The following is a 16352-nucleotide window of genomic DNA, read 5'->3' as shown; positions in this document are numbered from 1 at the left end:
GCATAGACTGTGGAAGAGGGATGCACCGAGCGTCAGCAGAATCCATGGCCAGTTTTGTCCCGTGCACTCCCCTTCGTGGCGTGCACACCCATTATTGCGTGCACACCCATTATTCCAGCACAGCAGTCAGCCTTCTCTCCTCCATGTCTATTCAGTCTCCAAATTCATCTAGCGGAGCTGCTCTCTCATCTGAGTGATAAACTGCAGCAAAACCGTCCACGTTTGTAGAAGAAAATGGATGTTTGTATTCAATCTGTTATGTACATATTTCTCACACTAAAAGACATAAGATAGGATGTTCCTATTTGATGGTGTGATTTGTTCCAATTTGACAGAACAAATTCTTAGACTAATTATAAGATACTTCAATATTGGTCCCAGTTACTGTATGAGTCAGTCAATGGGTGGAGCGTGGTGGTAATTCAATCGACTGACAGTTCAGGGTTGAGGTGATCTTGACAGTAAAGAAAACATACACTACTAATTACAATTGTGTCAGATTGACACTTAGCCAAGTCCAATAAGTACCCCCTTATTCAAACTCAACCCCTTGATCTGCCACCTGAAAACTTAGTGTATCACTGAGGTCAAGACCTCTTGACAGTATACTATTGTAGCAGAAGTGCTTCCGTGAAGTCTTTTCGCATAAAAAGTGACCATGCCTGTGACCTGAATGCCTAATTGCAAGCCTTGGCTCAGTGGGCTAACACTGATTAGGGTCATCTGCATGTCAGGGAAGGGAGCGAAACTGGTTCAATACAAAAGTCTAAAATAGCCGACTGAAGTTCTTCATGTGGCCCTGGATTAGTTTATATGAAACAGGAAAATATCTAATCAAATACAATCTGACGCAGTAGCATCATGAATTGAATGCGCGATATTGTATGGTCACAGAGTTGGCTGTGGCTTCATGAGCAGCAGGGAGAAAACAGCAAAGGAAAACGCTAACCTTTATCGAGCAAAAAGAAAAAGATCTGAGAAAACACAGTACTGCAGCCAAGAGTGTAATGGAATTCAACTTTCCGTGGCTGTCCGGTGGAAAAGAATGCCATAACTTTCAGCAAACATTTTTTTCCTCAAACGTGATTTTTTACGTGGGAGGAGAATGACTGTCCCAGCTGAGGACCCGTAAAAATATACTGGTTATCATTTTGTTAGCTAACTATTTAGCATGCCAGCGTCGTTGCCTTTTAAACTAGCATAGCCCACTTGCTACATTTTGTTTGGAATAATTCAATCAGTTGCGATTCTATTTTATCACACATCAACCTAGCTAGTTATGTTCTGAGCTTTGGCATTGTGGTTCTCGTTAACATTATTAACCACTTTTAATTCAGTTAGCGTTATTTACTTGCGCCAGCATAGTTATCTAAATGAACCCATATCTTGCCTGTTATTTGCATAGCTAGTGTTATCAAATTATAGTAATTTAGTTATTTTCTTTGCCGATGCCATACGAGTTTGTTTTACGCACTTGAAGTATCTAGCTAACTGGCTACTTAGCATAGTTATCTAAATGAACCCATATCTTGCCTGTTATTTGCATAGCTAGTGTTATCAAATTATAGTAATTTAGTTATTTTCTTTGCCGATGCCATACGAGTTTGTTTTACGCACTTGAAGTATCTAGCTAACTGGCTACTTAGCGAGCTAATTTGGTAATTAGCTACACTAGCTAGCGCGAGCTGGGGTTCTGTGAACGATGCACACTGGTCCTGGCGCTGCCTTTTCCAGTCTGCGAAAACAATACTCTGTTTTGATAAGCCCCTTTGAACCACCGCAAGTTTGATTTATTGATGTATGCCTCTAGCTAGAAAGGTGTTTGGACATTTTGTTTTGTCTTCATTTTTTTGCATTATTTTGAATGCATATTTTATTCGCTGGACAGAACGCTTTTCTTCTTGTTTTAGCGTGAGGCGCTGTCTGCCAGCTCCCTAGTTAGTGCATGTGTCCGTTGCTTTTTTCCCTGTATGTTTCTCAGGGCTACACAGCTAGCTTGCCAGTTGCTTAGCTAGCAGCATTTATTCGCTAGTTTACCGTGGTTATTGACGAGCAGCACAAACCGTTTATGAATGTGGAACTGCTTTGGAATTTAATTTTTTAGGGTAACTAGCTGGCTAATTAATTACTATCAGCCAGTGGCGTATGATTTGCGCTGGGGGTTTCATTGTTAGCTAGCTTATCTGGCTAATTGTGTGAATTCGATTGTGAGGAAAGGACCTAGGTTATTTTGAAAGTAGCTATGGATGATCAGACGCGAATGCTGGCAGGTCTCGCCGGACTCGGCGGGTTATCACAAGGCGACGTTGGCGACCCAGACTCGGTTAGAAAACAGCTCGGTCAACCGCAACAAGACATTGGGGATATTCTACAACAGATCATGGCCATCACAGACGAAAGCCTGGACGAGGCGCAGGCCAGGTAAAAAAAAAAAAAACGTGCTGCGAAGATGAGACAAGATATGTTTTTATTAATGCTGTCTTGTGTTCTGTTGCTCGCTTGTTGCCTGGTACATACAGTACAATGATGGATATTTTTTGATGTGATGCACGCTGCTTTATTCAGTCACTTGTGGATTGTCAACAACAGAAGATTCCATTATCTGACAAATAATGTAATGGTGGGCTAACGTTACACGAAAAAAAGAAGCAGGCTCCCCACACAGACGCACAGAATATTGCTGTATGCTATAGCCTAGCCCAGAGGTGCCAAACATACGGCCCAGGGACCGGATTCCGCCCGCGAGGGGTCTAATCTTGCGGGTGGTTTAAGTAAAGTCATCTATATTTTTGTGTGGAGGAAAACTAAGTCAAAATACTTTAAAATTACTAAAACAAAGTCTTTACTGTGTAGAAATGATAATGGACCTACATTCATACAGTTTATTGACTGTCCACTTCGCAAAAAATGAAAGCTAAACAGTCAGGGAGCATCAAATCAAAACATTTTTTTTTTGCATATTTGGAAGGAAAGGAAATATAACACATTTTCAGTGCAGCTCTCCGGGTGGACTTCATTGAAAACAGAATGCGACCGCATGGCAAAATGAGTTTGACACCCCTGGCTTAGCCCGTTCATAGACGCAAACCACCTTTAACGCCTAGTGACAAAAGTATCTTCTGGCAGGGGGAGTTGTGTTAAGAGACCCACCGTTTATGCTAAACGTTAACATGTATCGTTTGTGGTACAGGTTTGAAAACATAATGAACGTATCATATCAGCGAGAAATCATTTTCAAAAAACAAAAGATTAAATTACTACACACCTTTTTATATGGCTTTAGGGTTCCCACATGGCCATATTTCCATGTTAAAACCCTTGTTTTACAGAAGACAGTCAACTACCTGTGCCAATTGGATATCAGCGTCTCGAAACACCTGTGTGTAAACGGAAAACTGACCCCTCACAAAATTGTTGTTACTGAAACACACTGTCTGCTGCAATTGAGTTAAAACCGGTTAAAGCAGTGTGCAGTCAGTGTATGTTTTGCATTTGTGAAATTATTTGGATATTAAAGAGGGCTTTATGTTTCTAGAACTATACCGCAATTGAGAATCTATTCACGTTTAGATGGAGTATTTGGCTGTGTTGGCTGGCAGAGCCAATTCGCCTCTAAACAGAATATGTAAGGTCTTTGGACTATAAGGACTAATGTTAGGCTCCTTTAGTCTATTATTGGGCTAGCCATAGCCCTGTGTTTTACAGCTCAAGATTAGAACATCTCTCATTGCGTTGTGGTTTTCAGACATAGTGGCATCTGTGTCTGAGTTCATATTTTGATGTACACTTATGCAAATAAACCATCTGATTAGTTCCTAGGTTGTTGGAAAGCCAGGGCAAACAATATTACCTGGGTTATGTAAAATGTAACATGCAGATCTATGATGCCTTGTCGGTTCACCTCGATCTCTTGAACAGTGGGCACAACTACATGAAAACTAAAGTTTTTCCCAACAAGATTTTGGCTGTAATCAAATGCCCATACCATGCGACACTAGTGAATGTAATACAAATACATTTGCAGTATGCACTTGTAAATACACATTTCAACTTGTTTAACTCCGGTGCAAAGGGTTAGTATTTAATCTCGGGACATTGTACTGTCCCCTATTACTAAACCTACCTTCAAGTGATGATAGTGTGTCAGACCACCATATTTTTAATACAAAGTGGATGAACATTATGAAATGTCACTGTTTTTCTCTTTCATATACATTGGCATTAATTTAGTGGGGGAAAAATAAGTCTAGGTCACTGTGAACGCATGCCACCTCAATCAAACCATTGCTAGATAAATTGTGTGTTAGTCCTACCCGGGATCCCATAACCCATACCTAACCCTAACTCTTACCTTCGCTATTGTACATTTCTACTTCCATGGGGGGGGGTGAAAAGACATCCCAAAGATCCCAAATAGCAAGTACCGTTATGTGTGCGTCCCAAATGGCACCGTATTCCCTCTATAGTGCGCTATATATAGGGAATAGGGTGCCAGTTTGGACACATATAAATACACTTGATTAATCTCCTACATTGTCATTAGCATAGATAATCAGGCCTCCTTTAATTGAGCCGTCGCTGTCGGTGATGAGCTTTTCAAATTCAAATGGTCGTTAGTTAAAATGTTGGAGGGACTTTACTTGTGTGGGCTTGTAAAAATGATTCGCAATGCCATATCTGATATGACACATCAACATGGTTATGGAAATATAATAGCATGGTGTAGGTATAGGACAAGTTAATCAGTCACTTGTGTTTTGACAGAGCAGTCATTAATATTTTAGGTCTCTCACTTCAATTGTTAATATATGTAGAATATATGTTTGCATATCATGACTCTTGGTGTGTGTGTGCATGACAATAAGCAAATTACCCATATTCATATGCCATGTGGCTCCGAGGAGCCGTAGGTCAGCTGAAGTCGGGGGGGGGGGGGCGTCAGAATTGTGAACAAAAGACGCGGCTGTCCCAATACGAGGCTGTGGCCAGTGTGTGCGATGTGTCATTAGCTAGTGATTTTCCACCCCACATTTGACCACCTGGTTCTCTTAATTAATTCACTCCCTCCTGTCCTGGTGGTGTGCATCCTTTTCATTTTGCACGGGGTGCAATCAATTCTCCTATAATGTGTACGGGAGTGCAGCTGTCTGAAAATCTAGTTTCTATTAATGAGAATTGAGGGGGGGGGGGTGCTGGACGCTACACGCTACACGCAGCTTATGATGATTCTGATGAACTCAAGGATATGGCCTTTACTGTTAAGGGTTTAACTTTAAAGACGTAATTAACAAACTGAAATACGTGTTCAAGAAAAAAAATTGGGGCCAAAATAATGTTAGCGTGTTTACAATGTTAAAGACCTCTTTTTCTTTCTTTATGGTCTATGCGATGTGGTTCTGTGTGTGTTTCTGGATGGCTGTTGTGCTATAGTGTCAGATGTTCGGAGTTGAGCAGTTCATTCTTTTCCCCCCCTTTTTTTCTATCACTTGCCTAGCAGTTCCCCTGCTCCTTTAGTACTTCCTGTTGTTTTCATGTGTTCGGCCTTCTCATCTGAGGATGGAGTCAGAAACTCTTAGGCAGCAGCGAAAGCCTATTAGGTGTAGGGTTGTCACTATACCTCTGAGTATCGTGACAACACTAATTAATTGTACATGCAGGTCTGAAGACTTGAGATGCTCTAGATCAGTGAAATTACCCATTAGTATTTTCTCTCAGCAGAGATAGGTTAGATTTGATTTATTTTTATTTGAACGTTTAACAAAATACATATACACACAGTATACATTTGAAAACTTGCCAGGGATGACAGTCAATTACTTATTTCCATACAGCAGCAAGATGGAGAAAGAAGTCGGTGGACGGTTGATTTTCGACTTGGACATGATATAGCCCATCATGGATTAGTCCAGTCCATGATTTGGATGGTCTGATAAAGGCCTATTCAATTCTGATAAAAAATGTTTGCTTTTGATTTTGACTAAATGCTCTCCTATCACTCGAAACGAGAGGGCCAAATGAGGTGACGGCCGCTTTGATTGGCATATCTCTGCGCACACACACATGCCATCAAATGTAGCCTTGCATACATACATATCCCTTATACTGACCTGGAGGGTGGGGTGTTACTGTCTGGGCCGGGTGGCAGGAGAGAACCGATGAGATGGACAACACAGTGCTCTGTTAGGGCACTGCGTACTGGGCCTGACCTAGTGTGATAGGACGGCTAATGTTTTCCTATCTGTGTGGTAGCGGAGATAACAGATGAGACAACGACGACGACAACTAGTGCACTACCACTCTACCTGTCCTGCCCGCCCCTCACCCTCTCCCCCCTGTTACCCCATGTCCAGATGCTGGCCAGAGGAGTCGCCGGCGCACTGGGGCGGATCAGATGACCCCGCAGAGGGAGGGGAAGCTGGGGGGGGCACGGCAGGGGGTGGCCTGCCGCTCAACTTCCAGCACAGGTCAGTAGTGTACAGGTCTACCGGACCCACAGGACCGACCGCATGCCCCATGAAAGCACGAGCACCACACCTGCTCCTGCTCATACCCCCCACCCCACCCGACTCCCACCTCCCTCCATGGCCCCTCTACAACTCAAATCCAGCAGTGATTTTCAAATAAAAAATATGTTTTTACCTGAGCAGCTCTCAGAAATGTAAGCGCAGGGAGACAAACCTGTGTAAATAAAGGCTAAATAGAATTAAGGCCGACACACAGGTGGACAAATTATGCCCTCGCTCGGAGTAACGTAATGAGCGATCCCCTGGTTATTGGCAGACGCATCAATATACACTTATTGTCAGCATATAAATACTCATGCATTTCCCAATATGATATAGCCTAGGTTAGGCCACCTACATGGACACAAGTGGAGTTGAGGTTAGGTGTCGCCCACTCATATTCATCTGTTGTGTCATGGTTGTTTTCATTCTCCCTCCGATTCCTGTGTCGGGTACGTTTCAAAACAGTTTATCAACTGAACGCCTTTTTACCTTTGCCCATCTCCACTTTTGGGTAGTATTATTTTTAACCTGTATTTGGTTATTTATTATTATTTTTGTTATCCATCAAATCCATGAATGTACGTTTTAGCTGTCGTGTATTTCAGCACATGATCTCCCAATGTATTTCATACGTTTGAAAATGAGATGTTTTGTGGTTTATAAATAGGCGTAGATGAGAGAGAGAGAAAAAAAATCCGTAAAGGTTCCCTTCAGATGAGGACCACAGCTCTAGGGACATGACACTCTGGAAGGGCTCAATATTAAGCTCTTCACTGAAGCTGCACAGATCAGAGCAATGAGGAATATGTGAGTCATGTTTCTATGTGTGTGTGTGTGTACAGGGATTTTCAGACTTTAATGTCAAGGCCTCTTAAATATTATGAGCCCCTGGGCAAGAACCCCCTGCTAAAAAATGAATTTTCACAAGCCGCCATTTAAGTTCCTGAGAGCAGCATGCAGCTCGCATGCTTTGCAATGACTACTAGTGGTAATCCTGCGATTCTACACATTTTGCAATGAGGATGAGAGAGAATCTTGCAGTTTTAAAGCAAATTTCCTACTTTTCTACACATTTTGGCGTGGCTTATGACGCGTTCATATGCTATCTGAGCAGTTTTGGGTCCCTAAAAAAGTTTGTTTTTTGGGGGGGGGCCTGCCTCCGGAAATATTAATAATAATTTTGTTGGGGGGGTGGGGGGCCCTGGAAGTCGGGGCCCCAGGGCGCATGCCCTGCGTGCCCGTCAGTAATAAGGCCCTGACTACCACTGCTGTACAGTTTGTGCGCCTGTGAGCGAGCACTAAGCAGTGATGGAGCATGGCCCATTAGTTTGTTTTAATTGAATATTCTAATTGAGAGTTTATAATATAATTAAAAGTCAAGTGTCACTGAGTGGGTGTTCAGCAGAGTATGCTTTCACCAAAAAAATGCTGTGCGAGTACAAAAGTAACATGGCTTGAGAGGGAACTTTACTGTGCTATGGGGGACCAAGATATTAAAGTCAATGTGAAACTGTGATTGTATTCTAGACCTATTGCTTTGTCATTCATTAGTATCAGAGCTTGTAACCCAGATGTAGAAACTGGCTTTAAAATCTAGCCATTGTGGTATCATTTCTTTCTTTAATTCCTGTGATAATACAACTGTTTTCCTTTTTTGTATTTTGTTTAAATTAGCTTTTAGAAATCCGCTAATACAGAACCTTGCTCTACTAGATCAACGCTGGATGGACGAACCTCATCGAATCCAATCTAGCTCGCTTTTCCATGGAACGGCACATGCTATGAAATGACTAGAATATGTACCTGCATCTCCTTATCTTACCTCCAACCCGCTCTCTCTTTCTTCTCCCCCTCGCTCTCTCCTTTTTTGCCGGCAGGAAACATGCCCTGAACTGTCACAGAATGAAGCCCGCCCTCTTCAGCGTTCTGTGTGAGATCAAAGAGAAGACGGGTGAGTCTCCTCTTCTTTTTATTCTCAACTCTCATCCTAGTCTGCCTGAATCCCAGTTCGCTACCATTTCTACTGAAATGTGCACTCAATAGGAATTGTTTTATAACGTAACCACACATTTCTGTGAAAACAGACAATAAAATGGTATCTTAACCCCCCCACCCCACACGTTTCAAAGCATTGGATTGGCGTAAGCATGAGCTGTATTTCCATGTTGTTTGTTTCAGACATAGGCCCTATGGGTGCCTCTATTGGTTCGTTAATGGCTCCCTTGGCACCTGGTTCATTACCTATTGATACCTCAGATAACACTGTGTCTTGATCTCATTGGTTGATTTGGTAGCTGATGTTCGAAAGGAAATTAGATGGTTGTTTTTGTTATGCTGAGGTGATCTTAACCTGCTGGAACCGATCGCGCAAATGTCATCAATGTGGAGTACACTTTCCTTGTCTGGGAGCAATTTCAGTGGTTTAAAGGGCAGGGAAAGGATCTGTGACCATACTTTTGTATATATAGTGTATGTGGACACCCCTTCAAATGAGGGGATTCGGCTATTTGAGGCACGCCCATTGCTGATGGGTGTATAAAATTGAGCACACAGCCGTGCAATCTCCATAGACAAACACTGGCAGTAGAATTGCCTTACTGAAGAGCTTAGTGACTTTCAATGTGGCACTGTCATAGGATGGCACTTTTCCAACAAGTCAGTTCGTAAAATGTCTGCCCTGGTTAACTGTAAGTGCTGTTATTGAGAAGTGGAAATGTCTAGGAACAACAACTGCTCAGCCACGAAGTGGTAAGCCACACAAGCTCACAGAACGGGGCCGCCGAGTTCTGAAGCACGTAGCGCGTAAAAAATAATTTGTCTTCGGTTGCAACACTTATTAGCGAGATCCAAACTTCCTCTGGAAGCAATGTCAGCTCAAGAACTGTTCGTCGGGAGCTTCATGGATTTTCATGGCCGATCAGCCACGCACACAAGCCTAAGATCACCGTGCACAATGCCAAGCGTTGACCAGAGTGGTGTAAAGCTCACTGCCATTGGTCTCTGGAGTAGTGGAAACACGTTCTCTGGAGGGATGAATCACGTTTCACAATCTGGCAGTCTGACAGAGAAATCTGGGTTCGGCAGATGCCAGAAGAACGCTACCTGCCCCAGTGCATATTGCCAACTGTAAAGTTTGGAGGAGAAATAATGGTCTAGGGCTGTTTTTTTTTTTTTTTTTTTTCATGGTTCGGGCTAGTCCCCTTAGTTCCAGTGAAGGGAAATCTTAACGCTACAGCATACAATGACATTCTAGACGATTCTGTGCTTCCAACTTTGTGGCAACAGTTTGGGGAAGGCTCTTTCCTGTTTCAGCATGACAATGCCCCTGCGCACAAAGCGAGGTCCATATAGAAATGGTTTGTTGATAGGTGTGGAAGAACCTGACTGGCCTGCACAGAGCCCTGATCTCAACCCCATCAAACCTTTGGGATGAATTGGAACGCTGACTGCGAGCCAGGCCTAATCGCCCAACAGCAGTGCCCGACCTCACTAATGCTCTTGTGGCTGAATGGAAGCAATTCCCCGCTGCAATGTTCCAACATCTAGTAGAAAGCCATCCCAGAAGAGTGCAGGCTGTTATAGCAGCAAACGGGGGACCAACTCCATATTAATGCCCAGGATTTTGAAATGAGATGTTCACCGAGCAGGTGTCCACATACTATTGGTCATGTAGTGTAGCTTTTCCAGACCAGCCATGGCTCTCATTGAAAAGTTCTCTTTTCCTATCTTATTAGCTATTCCAGTCAGCTAGCTAGCGGGCAGCTATCTCTCTGGTATGGTTCAAAGGAGGAGGCCAGCTCAGGAGTGGATGGATGGATGGCAGATTGATGGTTGTGGTGGCTCGCGTGGGAGGAGATGGGCTGGGCTTCACAGCTACCTGCCCTCCTCCTTTCTCTCCACTCTTAACTCTCCTTTTCATGGGTTCTCCTCTCCCTGCCTTAAATTACATCCCCATCCTCCTCTGCTCTCTCCTCACTCCCTCCTCCCCTCTCCCCTTTGTCTCTCTCCCCTGTCTTCCCTCTCCTTTTGCAATACAGTTTGAAAGTGCTGCTGCACTGCCGCCTGTTGTGGTGGTCTGTCAGTAGTGCATTATTGCTCTTGCCTGATAGGACCAGAGTAAAGGGTAGGCTTGAATGGGTGGGGGATAGCCTGTTGCCCAGGCAACTAGTGGCCTTATTTACCCTAATGCCATTCACTTCGATTTTTCACTTTAAGCCTTCTAGTGGAGAGAGGCCTGAAAATGTGTGGATGGAATGGAGGCGGTGGGAGTTATAGGTTATATCACTTTGATTTGGATGTCACCTTTAGCTTTGCTGTGGTTATTACATGAAATACACTGAACAAAATATATAAATACAACAATTTCAAAGATTTTACTGTTCATATAAGGAAAACAGGGTATTTAAATAAATTCATTAGGCTCTAATCTATGGATTTCCCATGCCTGGGAATGCAGATATGCATTGGTTGGTCACAGATACCTTTAAAAAAAACGGGTAGTGGTGTGGATCAGAAAACCAGTCAGTATCTGGTGTGATCATTTGCCTCATGCAGCGTGACACATTTACTCGCATAGAGTTGATCATGCTGTTGATTGTGGCCTGTGGAATGTTGTCCCACTCCTCTTCAATGCACGAAGTTCCTGGATATTTGCGGGACCTGGAACACGCTGTCGTACACATTGATCCAGAGCATCCCAAACATGCTCAATGGGTGACATGGCTGGTGAGTATGAAGGCAATGGAAGAACTAGGACATTTTCAGCTTCCAGGAATTGTGTACAGATCTTTGCGACATGGGGCTGTGCATTATCATGCTGAAACATGAGGTGATGAATGGCATGACAGTGGGCCTCAGGATCTCGTCAATGTATCTCTGTGCATTCAAATTGCCATCAATAAAATGCAATTGTGTTCGTGGTCCGTATCTTATGCCTGTATACCATAACCCCACCGCCACCATGGGGCACTGTGTTCACAATGTTGACATCAGCCAACCGCTCACTCACACTACGCCAATCACACTGTCTGCGACCTGCCTGGTACAGTTGCAACCGGGATTCATCCCTGAAGAGCACACTTCTCTAGCGTGCCAGTGGCCCTACGAAGGTGAGCATTTGCACACTGAAGTCGGTTACGACGCAGTCAGGTCAAGACCCTGGTGGGGACGACGCACACGCAAATGAGCTTCCCTGAGACGATTTTTGACAGAAATTATTCGGTTGTGCAAACCCACAGTTTCATCAGCCGGATGTGAAGGTCGTTGGCTGGCATGGTTACACGTGGTCTGCAGTTGAGGCCATTTGGACGTAATGCCAAATTCCCTAAAACAACGTTGGAGGCGGGTTTTGGTAGAAAAAGGAACATTAAATTCTCTGGCAACAGCTCTGGTGGACATACCTGCAGTCAGCATGACAATTGCACGCTCCCTCAACTTGAGACGTCTGTGGCGTTGTGACAAAACTGCACGATTTTAGGTGGCCTTTTATTGTCCCCAGCACAGGGTGCAGCTGTGTAATCATGCTGTTTAATCAGCTTCTTGATATGCCACACCTGTCAGGTGGATGGATTATCTTCGCAAAGGAGAAATGCTCACTAGCAAGGATGTAAAGAAATATGTGCCCCAAATTGGAGAGAGATTTGCTTTTTGTGCATATTTGAAAATCTTTTATTTCAGCTCATGAAACATGGGAGCAACACTTTACATGTTGCGTTTATATTTTTGTTCAGTTTATTTGTATCCATTTACATTTACATTTAAGTCATTTAGCAGACGCTCTTATCCAGAGCGACTTACAAATTGGTGCATTCACCTTATGACATCCATGCAAAGCAGCTTGTTAAAGTGTTACAATACCTGTGGTTGTATGTAGGCCAATGCTATTGTCTATCATATTCACCACTGCTCCAGGCTGCTGGCTATTCTGTATTTAGTGCCCCTCTTCCTACCAGCTGCTTATAGGCCTACCTGCTCTGCCATTTCCCTGTTCCCTGCATCTCCACAAGACCCCCTGCAGGCTCCATGATGTGCCTCTGGAATGTCAATAGAAAGCATCCCTTCCTCCTGCTCTCTGTATCTCTCTCTCTCTCTCTCCATCTCTTACTAATTCAATTCAAAGGGCTTTATTGGCATGGGAAATATTTATACATTGCCATGGCAAGTTAAATATACAATAAACAAGGGAAATTAACAATCAGAAATGAACAGTCCACACTCAAAACAAGTTAAAATAATAGACATTTCAAATGTTACAATGTGCAAATAGTTGAAGTAGGAAAGAGAAAATCAAACCGGTTTAATGTAAGTTGTATTTACAATGGTGTTTGTTCTCCACTGGTTGCCCTTTTCTTGTGGCAACAGGTCACACATCTTGCTGCTGTGGTTGTACACAATGGTATTTCACCATATGTATGTGTATGTATGTATATACATATGTGTGTGTGTGTGTGTATGGGAGTTTATCAAGATTTGGAATTGGTTTCTCAAATTATTTCTGTTTAATCCGAGGGAAATATGTGTCTCTGGTCATACATTTGGCAGGCGGTTAGGAAGTGCAGTTGGGCTTCCACCTCATTTTGTGGCAGAGGGCACATAGGCTGTCTTCTCTTGAGAGGTCGACCTATAGACGCCTCTCGATAGCAGATGCATGCTCACTGAGTCTGTACATAGTCAAAGCTTTCCTTCATTTTGGGCCAGTTAGTGGTCAGGTATTCTGCTACTGTGTATTCTCTGTATAGGGCCTTTTGTGTTGGTGATTCTTTCCAATGTGTCCTGGGGCTCTGCACACTTGTGTACATGGATTTTATAATGACGTATGTTTCCCTGCAAACACCGCTTTCCGTCAATTTGTATAGCAGACCCTCATGCCAAATTGAGTCAATATTTTTTTTAATGTATCAACAAATCATCAGAGGACTTACATTTTTTATTTAACTAGGCCAGTCAGTTAAAAACGAATTACTATTTACAATGACGGCCAAACCCTCCCCTAACCCGGACGACGCTGGGACAATTGTGCGCTGCCATATGGGACTCCTGATCATGGCCGGTGGTGATACAGCCTGGGATCGAACCCGGGTCTGTAGTGACGCCTCTAGCACCAACGCAGTGCCTTAGACCGCTGCGCTGGGAATGGACAAGCAAAATATCCTCTATGGGATCTGTGTCTCTATACCGGGACGCTTGACCTAAATTGCTCCTAAACTGCAATATTACGTTATGGCCGTTCTCTTGCATTTCAAAGATGATGGAACTCTTTTTTTTTTTTTAAATATTTTTTATTTTTTGTGTGAAAATGCATTTTTTTTGTTTTGTTTGCGTTATCTTTTACCAGATCTAATGTGTTATTCTCATACATTAATTTCCCATTTCCACAAACTTCAAAGTGTTTCCTTTTCAAATGTTATCAAGAATATGCATATCCTTCAGGTCCTGAGCTACAGGCAGTTAGACTTGGGTATGTCATTTTAGGCTAAAATGGGTGCGATCCTTAATAAGAGGATATTTTGCGCCCATGTGTATCATCAACGCTCACCTAAAGAGCCGTTATGCCACTTGTTTAGAGAAATTGTCATTGTTTTAGGGCCGCAGTCGGGGTGGCAGGTATTCTAGTGGTTGGGCCATTAACCAAAAGGTTGCTGGATCGAATCCCTGAGCCGACAAGGTAAAAATCTGTCTTTCTGCCCCTGAACAAGGTCGTTAACCCACTGCTCGCCGGTAGGCCGTCATTGTAAATAAGAATTTGTTCTTAACTGACTTGCCTAGTTTAAATAAAGGTTAAATAAAATGTAAAAAACATTGTGGTGTTGGCGTTGCGTGTTGGTCAGTTTTAGCTCAGAAAATCCCACCCTCGTCAATCTAGCGAACCCTCGTCAATCTAGCGCACTTAGTCCTGCCTGATGGGCCTGCCGTGCTTGTAAACAAGCACCACGTGACTACTACCGGCATTTTTCACACAAAAAAATGTATGAATTGAAGAACACAGTCTAATTTAACTCCTAACGTATAGCACAAGTTGACTGCTGTTATTTACTTCAAGTAGCTACAAAAAAAGGGATAGTTTTGACAGTATTGAAAAATACTGTCAGGCTGTTCAGCCTTCAATCAGGGTAGATTGAAGGAGAGGAGACTGATTTAAAGAAGGATTTTTAAGCAGTCTAAGCACTGTCTATTTCCAAATACCCCGGTATACGGTATACCAAAGCCTAAATTACATTAAGCTGATTTCTGCTGATTCCTGTTCTTTCTTTTGCTTAGCATATTTCTTTACTGTTTTAGTGTTTCTATATAGTGACGGCGTAGGTCTCTCTCTCTCTCTGCTGCAGCCTATAGAAGGCCCCAATCAGTAGTCCTCTAGTATCTCTACTAGATTTCTGCAGTCTTTACACACAGGCATGAACACACACACACACACACACACACACACACACACACACTGAACAGCAGGGATAAAAGCAAACTCAGTGCTCTGGTCTACTCCTGCTGCTTCGGTCTTGTCCTCTCCCCCTCTTTCTCTCCCTTCGCCTCGCTCCCATTCTTGAAAGAGAAGACTTGCTCTGAACTCCGGGCTTTGATATGGTAATGTTGGGGTGGAGAGAGAGAGAGGGAGTGGGGGAGGGGAGGTGAATTCCTCTGAGTGCTGCAGTTGGGTAGATTGTTTTCATTGTTAAGGAAATGTTCTGCTCAAAATGCCAGGACCCCCCTCCTCTCCCCCTTCACCACCACAGTCTCTCGCTCTCTTTCTCGCTTCTCTTTCTGTTCTTTTTCTGTTTCTCTTTTGCGCTCCACCCCGCTCCTCTTGTCTCTCTCTATCCCTCTATTTCTTTCTCTCACGTTAAATATTACCTTCATCTGAGCTAACTTTTTTAAATTTTTTATCTTTTGTTGACGGCTCACTCTGAAACAAATTAAAAGCCATGGGAGAGGGAGAGACAGAGGAATTATGAATTGATCAAAGTTGAAGAGACAATTCCTTTGCTTCCACTCTGGGTTGACGGCCTGTTCTGTTCCTTCTTTCTCTCTTGGGCATTGGCATTAAAAATAGCTACTGGTGCAATGGGGAAAGTTTTGCCAAAAGCTACTGCTGTTACTTTTTAATCCTAGTTTGCCTGCGTGGATTCTGCTCTCCTACCTTTTTCTGCAGCTAAGTTTTCTCTCGACATGACACTGGTACACATTTCTTTCATTCCTCCATCCTCTCTCCGCACTGTTTTTCCTGGTTAATAATATGCCATTTAGCAGAGGCTTTCATCCAAAGCGACATAGTCATGCAGGCATACATTTTTACGTATGGGTCAGCTGGAATCGAACCCCCGTCCCTTGGCGTTGCAAGCACCATGCTCTACTGAATGAGCCTGCATAGCAGTCTGGCTGAACCAGTGTTAGGTTTTGAGCCAGCGTTGTAGAATGTTTTAATGACGGAACATGTAAACCTCAAGCACGTCTGTTTTAGGCCTGTTTATTGAAATAGAGGTACAAGCCAGGGTTTTGGAATCGACTTCAACCCACTTAAAAGCAACAGACATGTTGTTTTTCAGCCTCCAGATGAAGCTGTTTGCTTTTATTGGTTGTTTATTGAAAAGAAAGGCAATAAGTTGTAATTCTTTCTTGAAATTAACCTAGTTATTGTTACAATCAATAATATATGCCATTTGAGGCTGATTCTATATAAAGCGACTTAGTAATGTGTGCAAATATGTTACGTATGGGTGGCCCTGGAATTGAACCCACAATCCTTGCGTTGCAAGCGCCATGCCCTACCAACCGAACCATAAAAGACAACCCATTTAAATATTGAATGTCTCTGACCGTAGACATCCTTGACTGTTCTAGATCAGTGTTTGTTAA

The 16352-nt window shown here is 43.1% G+C and overlaps 1 protein-coding gene across 6 annotated transcripts in view; it reads left to right on the top strand.

The window, feature by feature from the left end:
• The first annotated feature begins 788 nt into the window (after nucleotides 1-788).
• The window catches only part of LOC129823960 (pre-B-cell leukemia transcription factor 1-like), a 44793-nt gene continuing 29229 nt past the window's right edge, over nucleotides 789-16352 (top strand). Inside the window, exons 1-3 of one of the 6 annotated variants that reach the window (XM_055883133.1) lie at nucleotides 789-2421; nucleotides 6351-6464; nucleotides 8384-8457. In XM_055883133.1, the coding sequence (XP_055739108.1) occupies nucleotides 2243-2421; nucleotides 6351-6464; nucleotides 8384-8457 (367 nt within the window). In that variant the 5' untranslated portion in view covers nucleotides 789-2242. The remainder of the gene's footprint in view (nucleotides 2422-6350; nucleotides 6465-8383; nucleotides 8458-16352) is intronic. The other 5 variants (XM_055883124.1, XM_055883159.1, XM_055883149.1 and 2 more) reach the window with 5 other exon arrangements.

The sequence above is a fragment of the Salvelinus fontinalis genome, chromosome 2 (assembly GCF_029448725.1).
Source record: "Salvelinus fontinalis isolate EN_2023a chromosome 2, ASM2944872v1, whole genome shotgun sequence".
Taxonomy (NCBI): domain Eukaryota; kingdom Metazoa; phylum Chordata; class Actinopteri; order Salmoniformes; family Salmonidae; genus Salvelinus; species Salvelinus fontinalis.
This window is presented reverse-complemented; position numbering and strand designations above follow the sequence as displayed.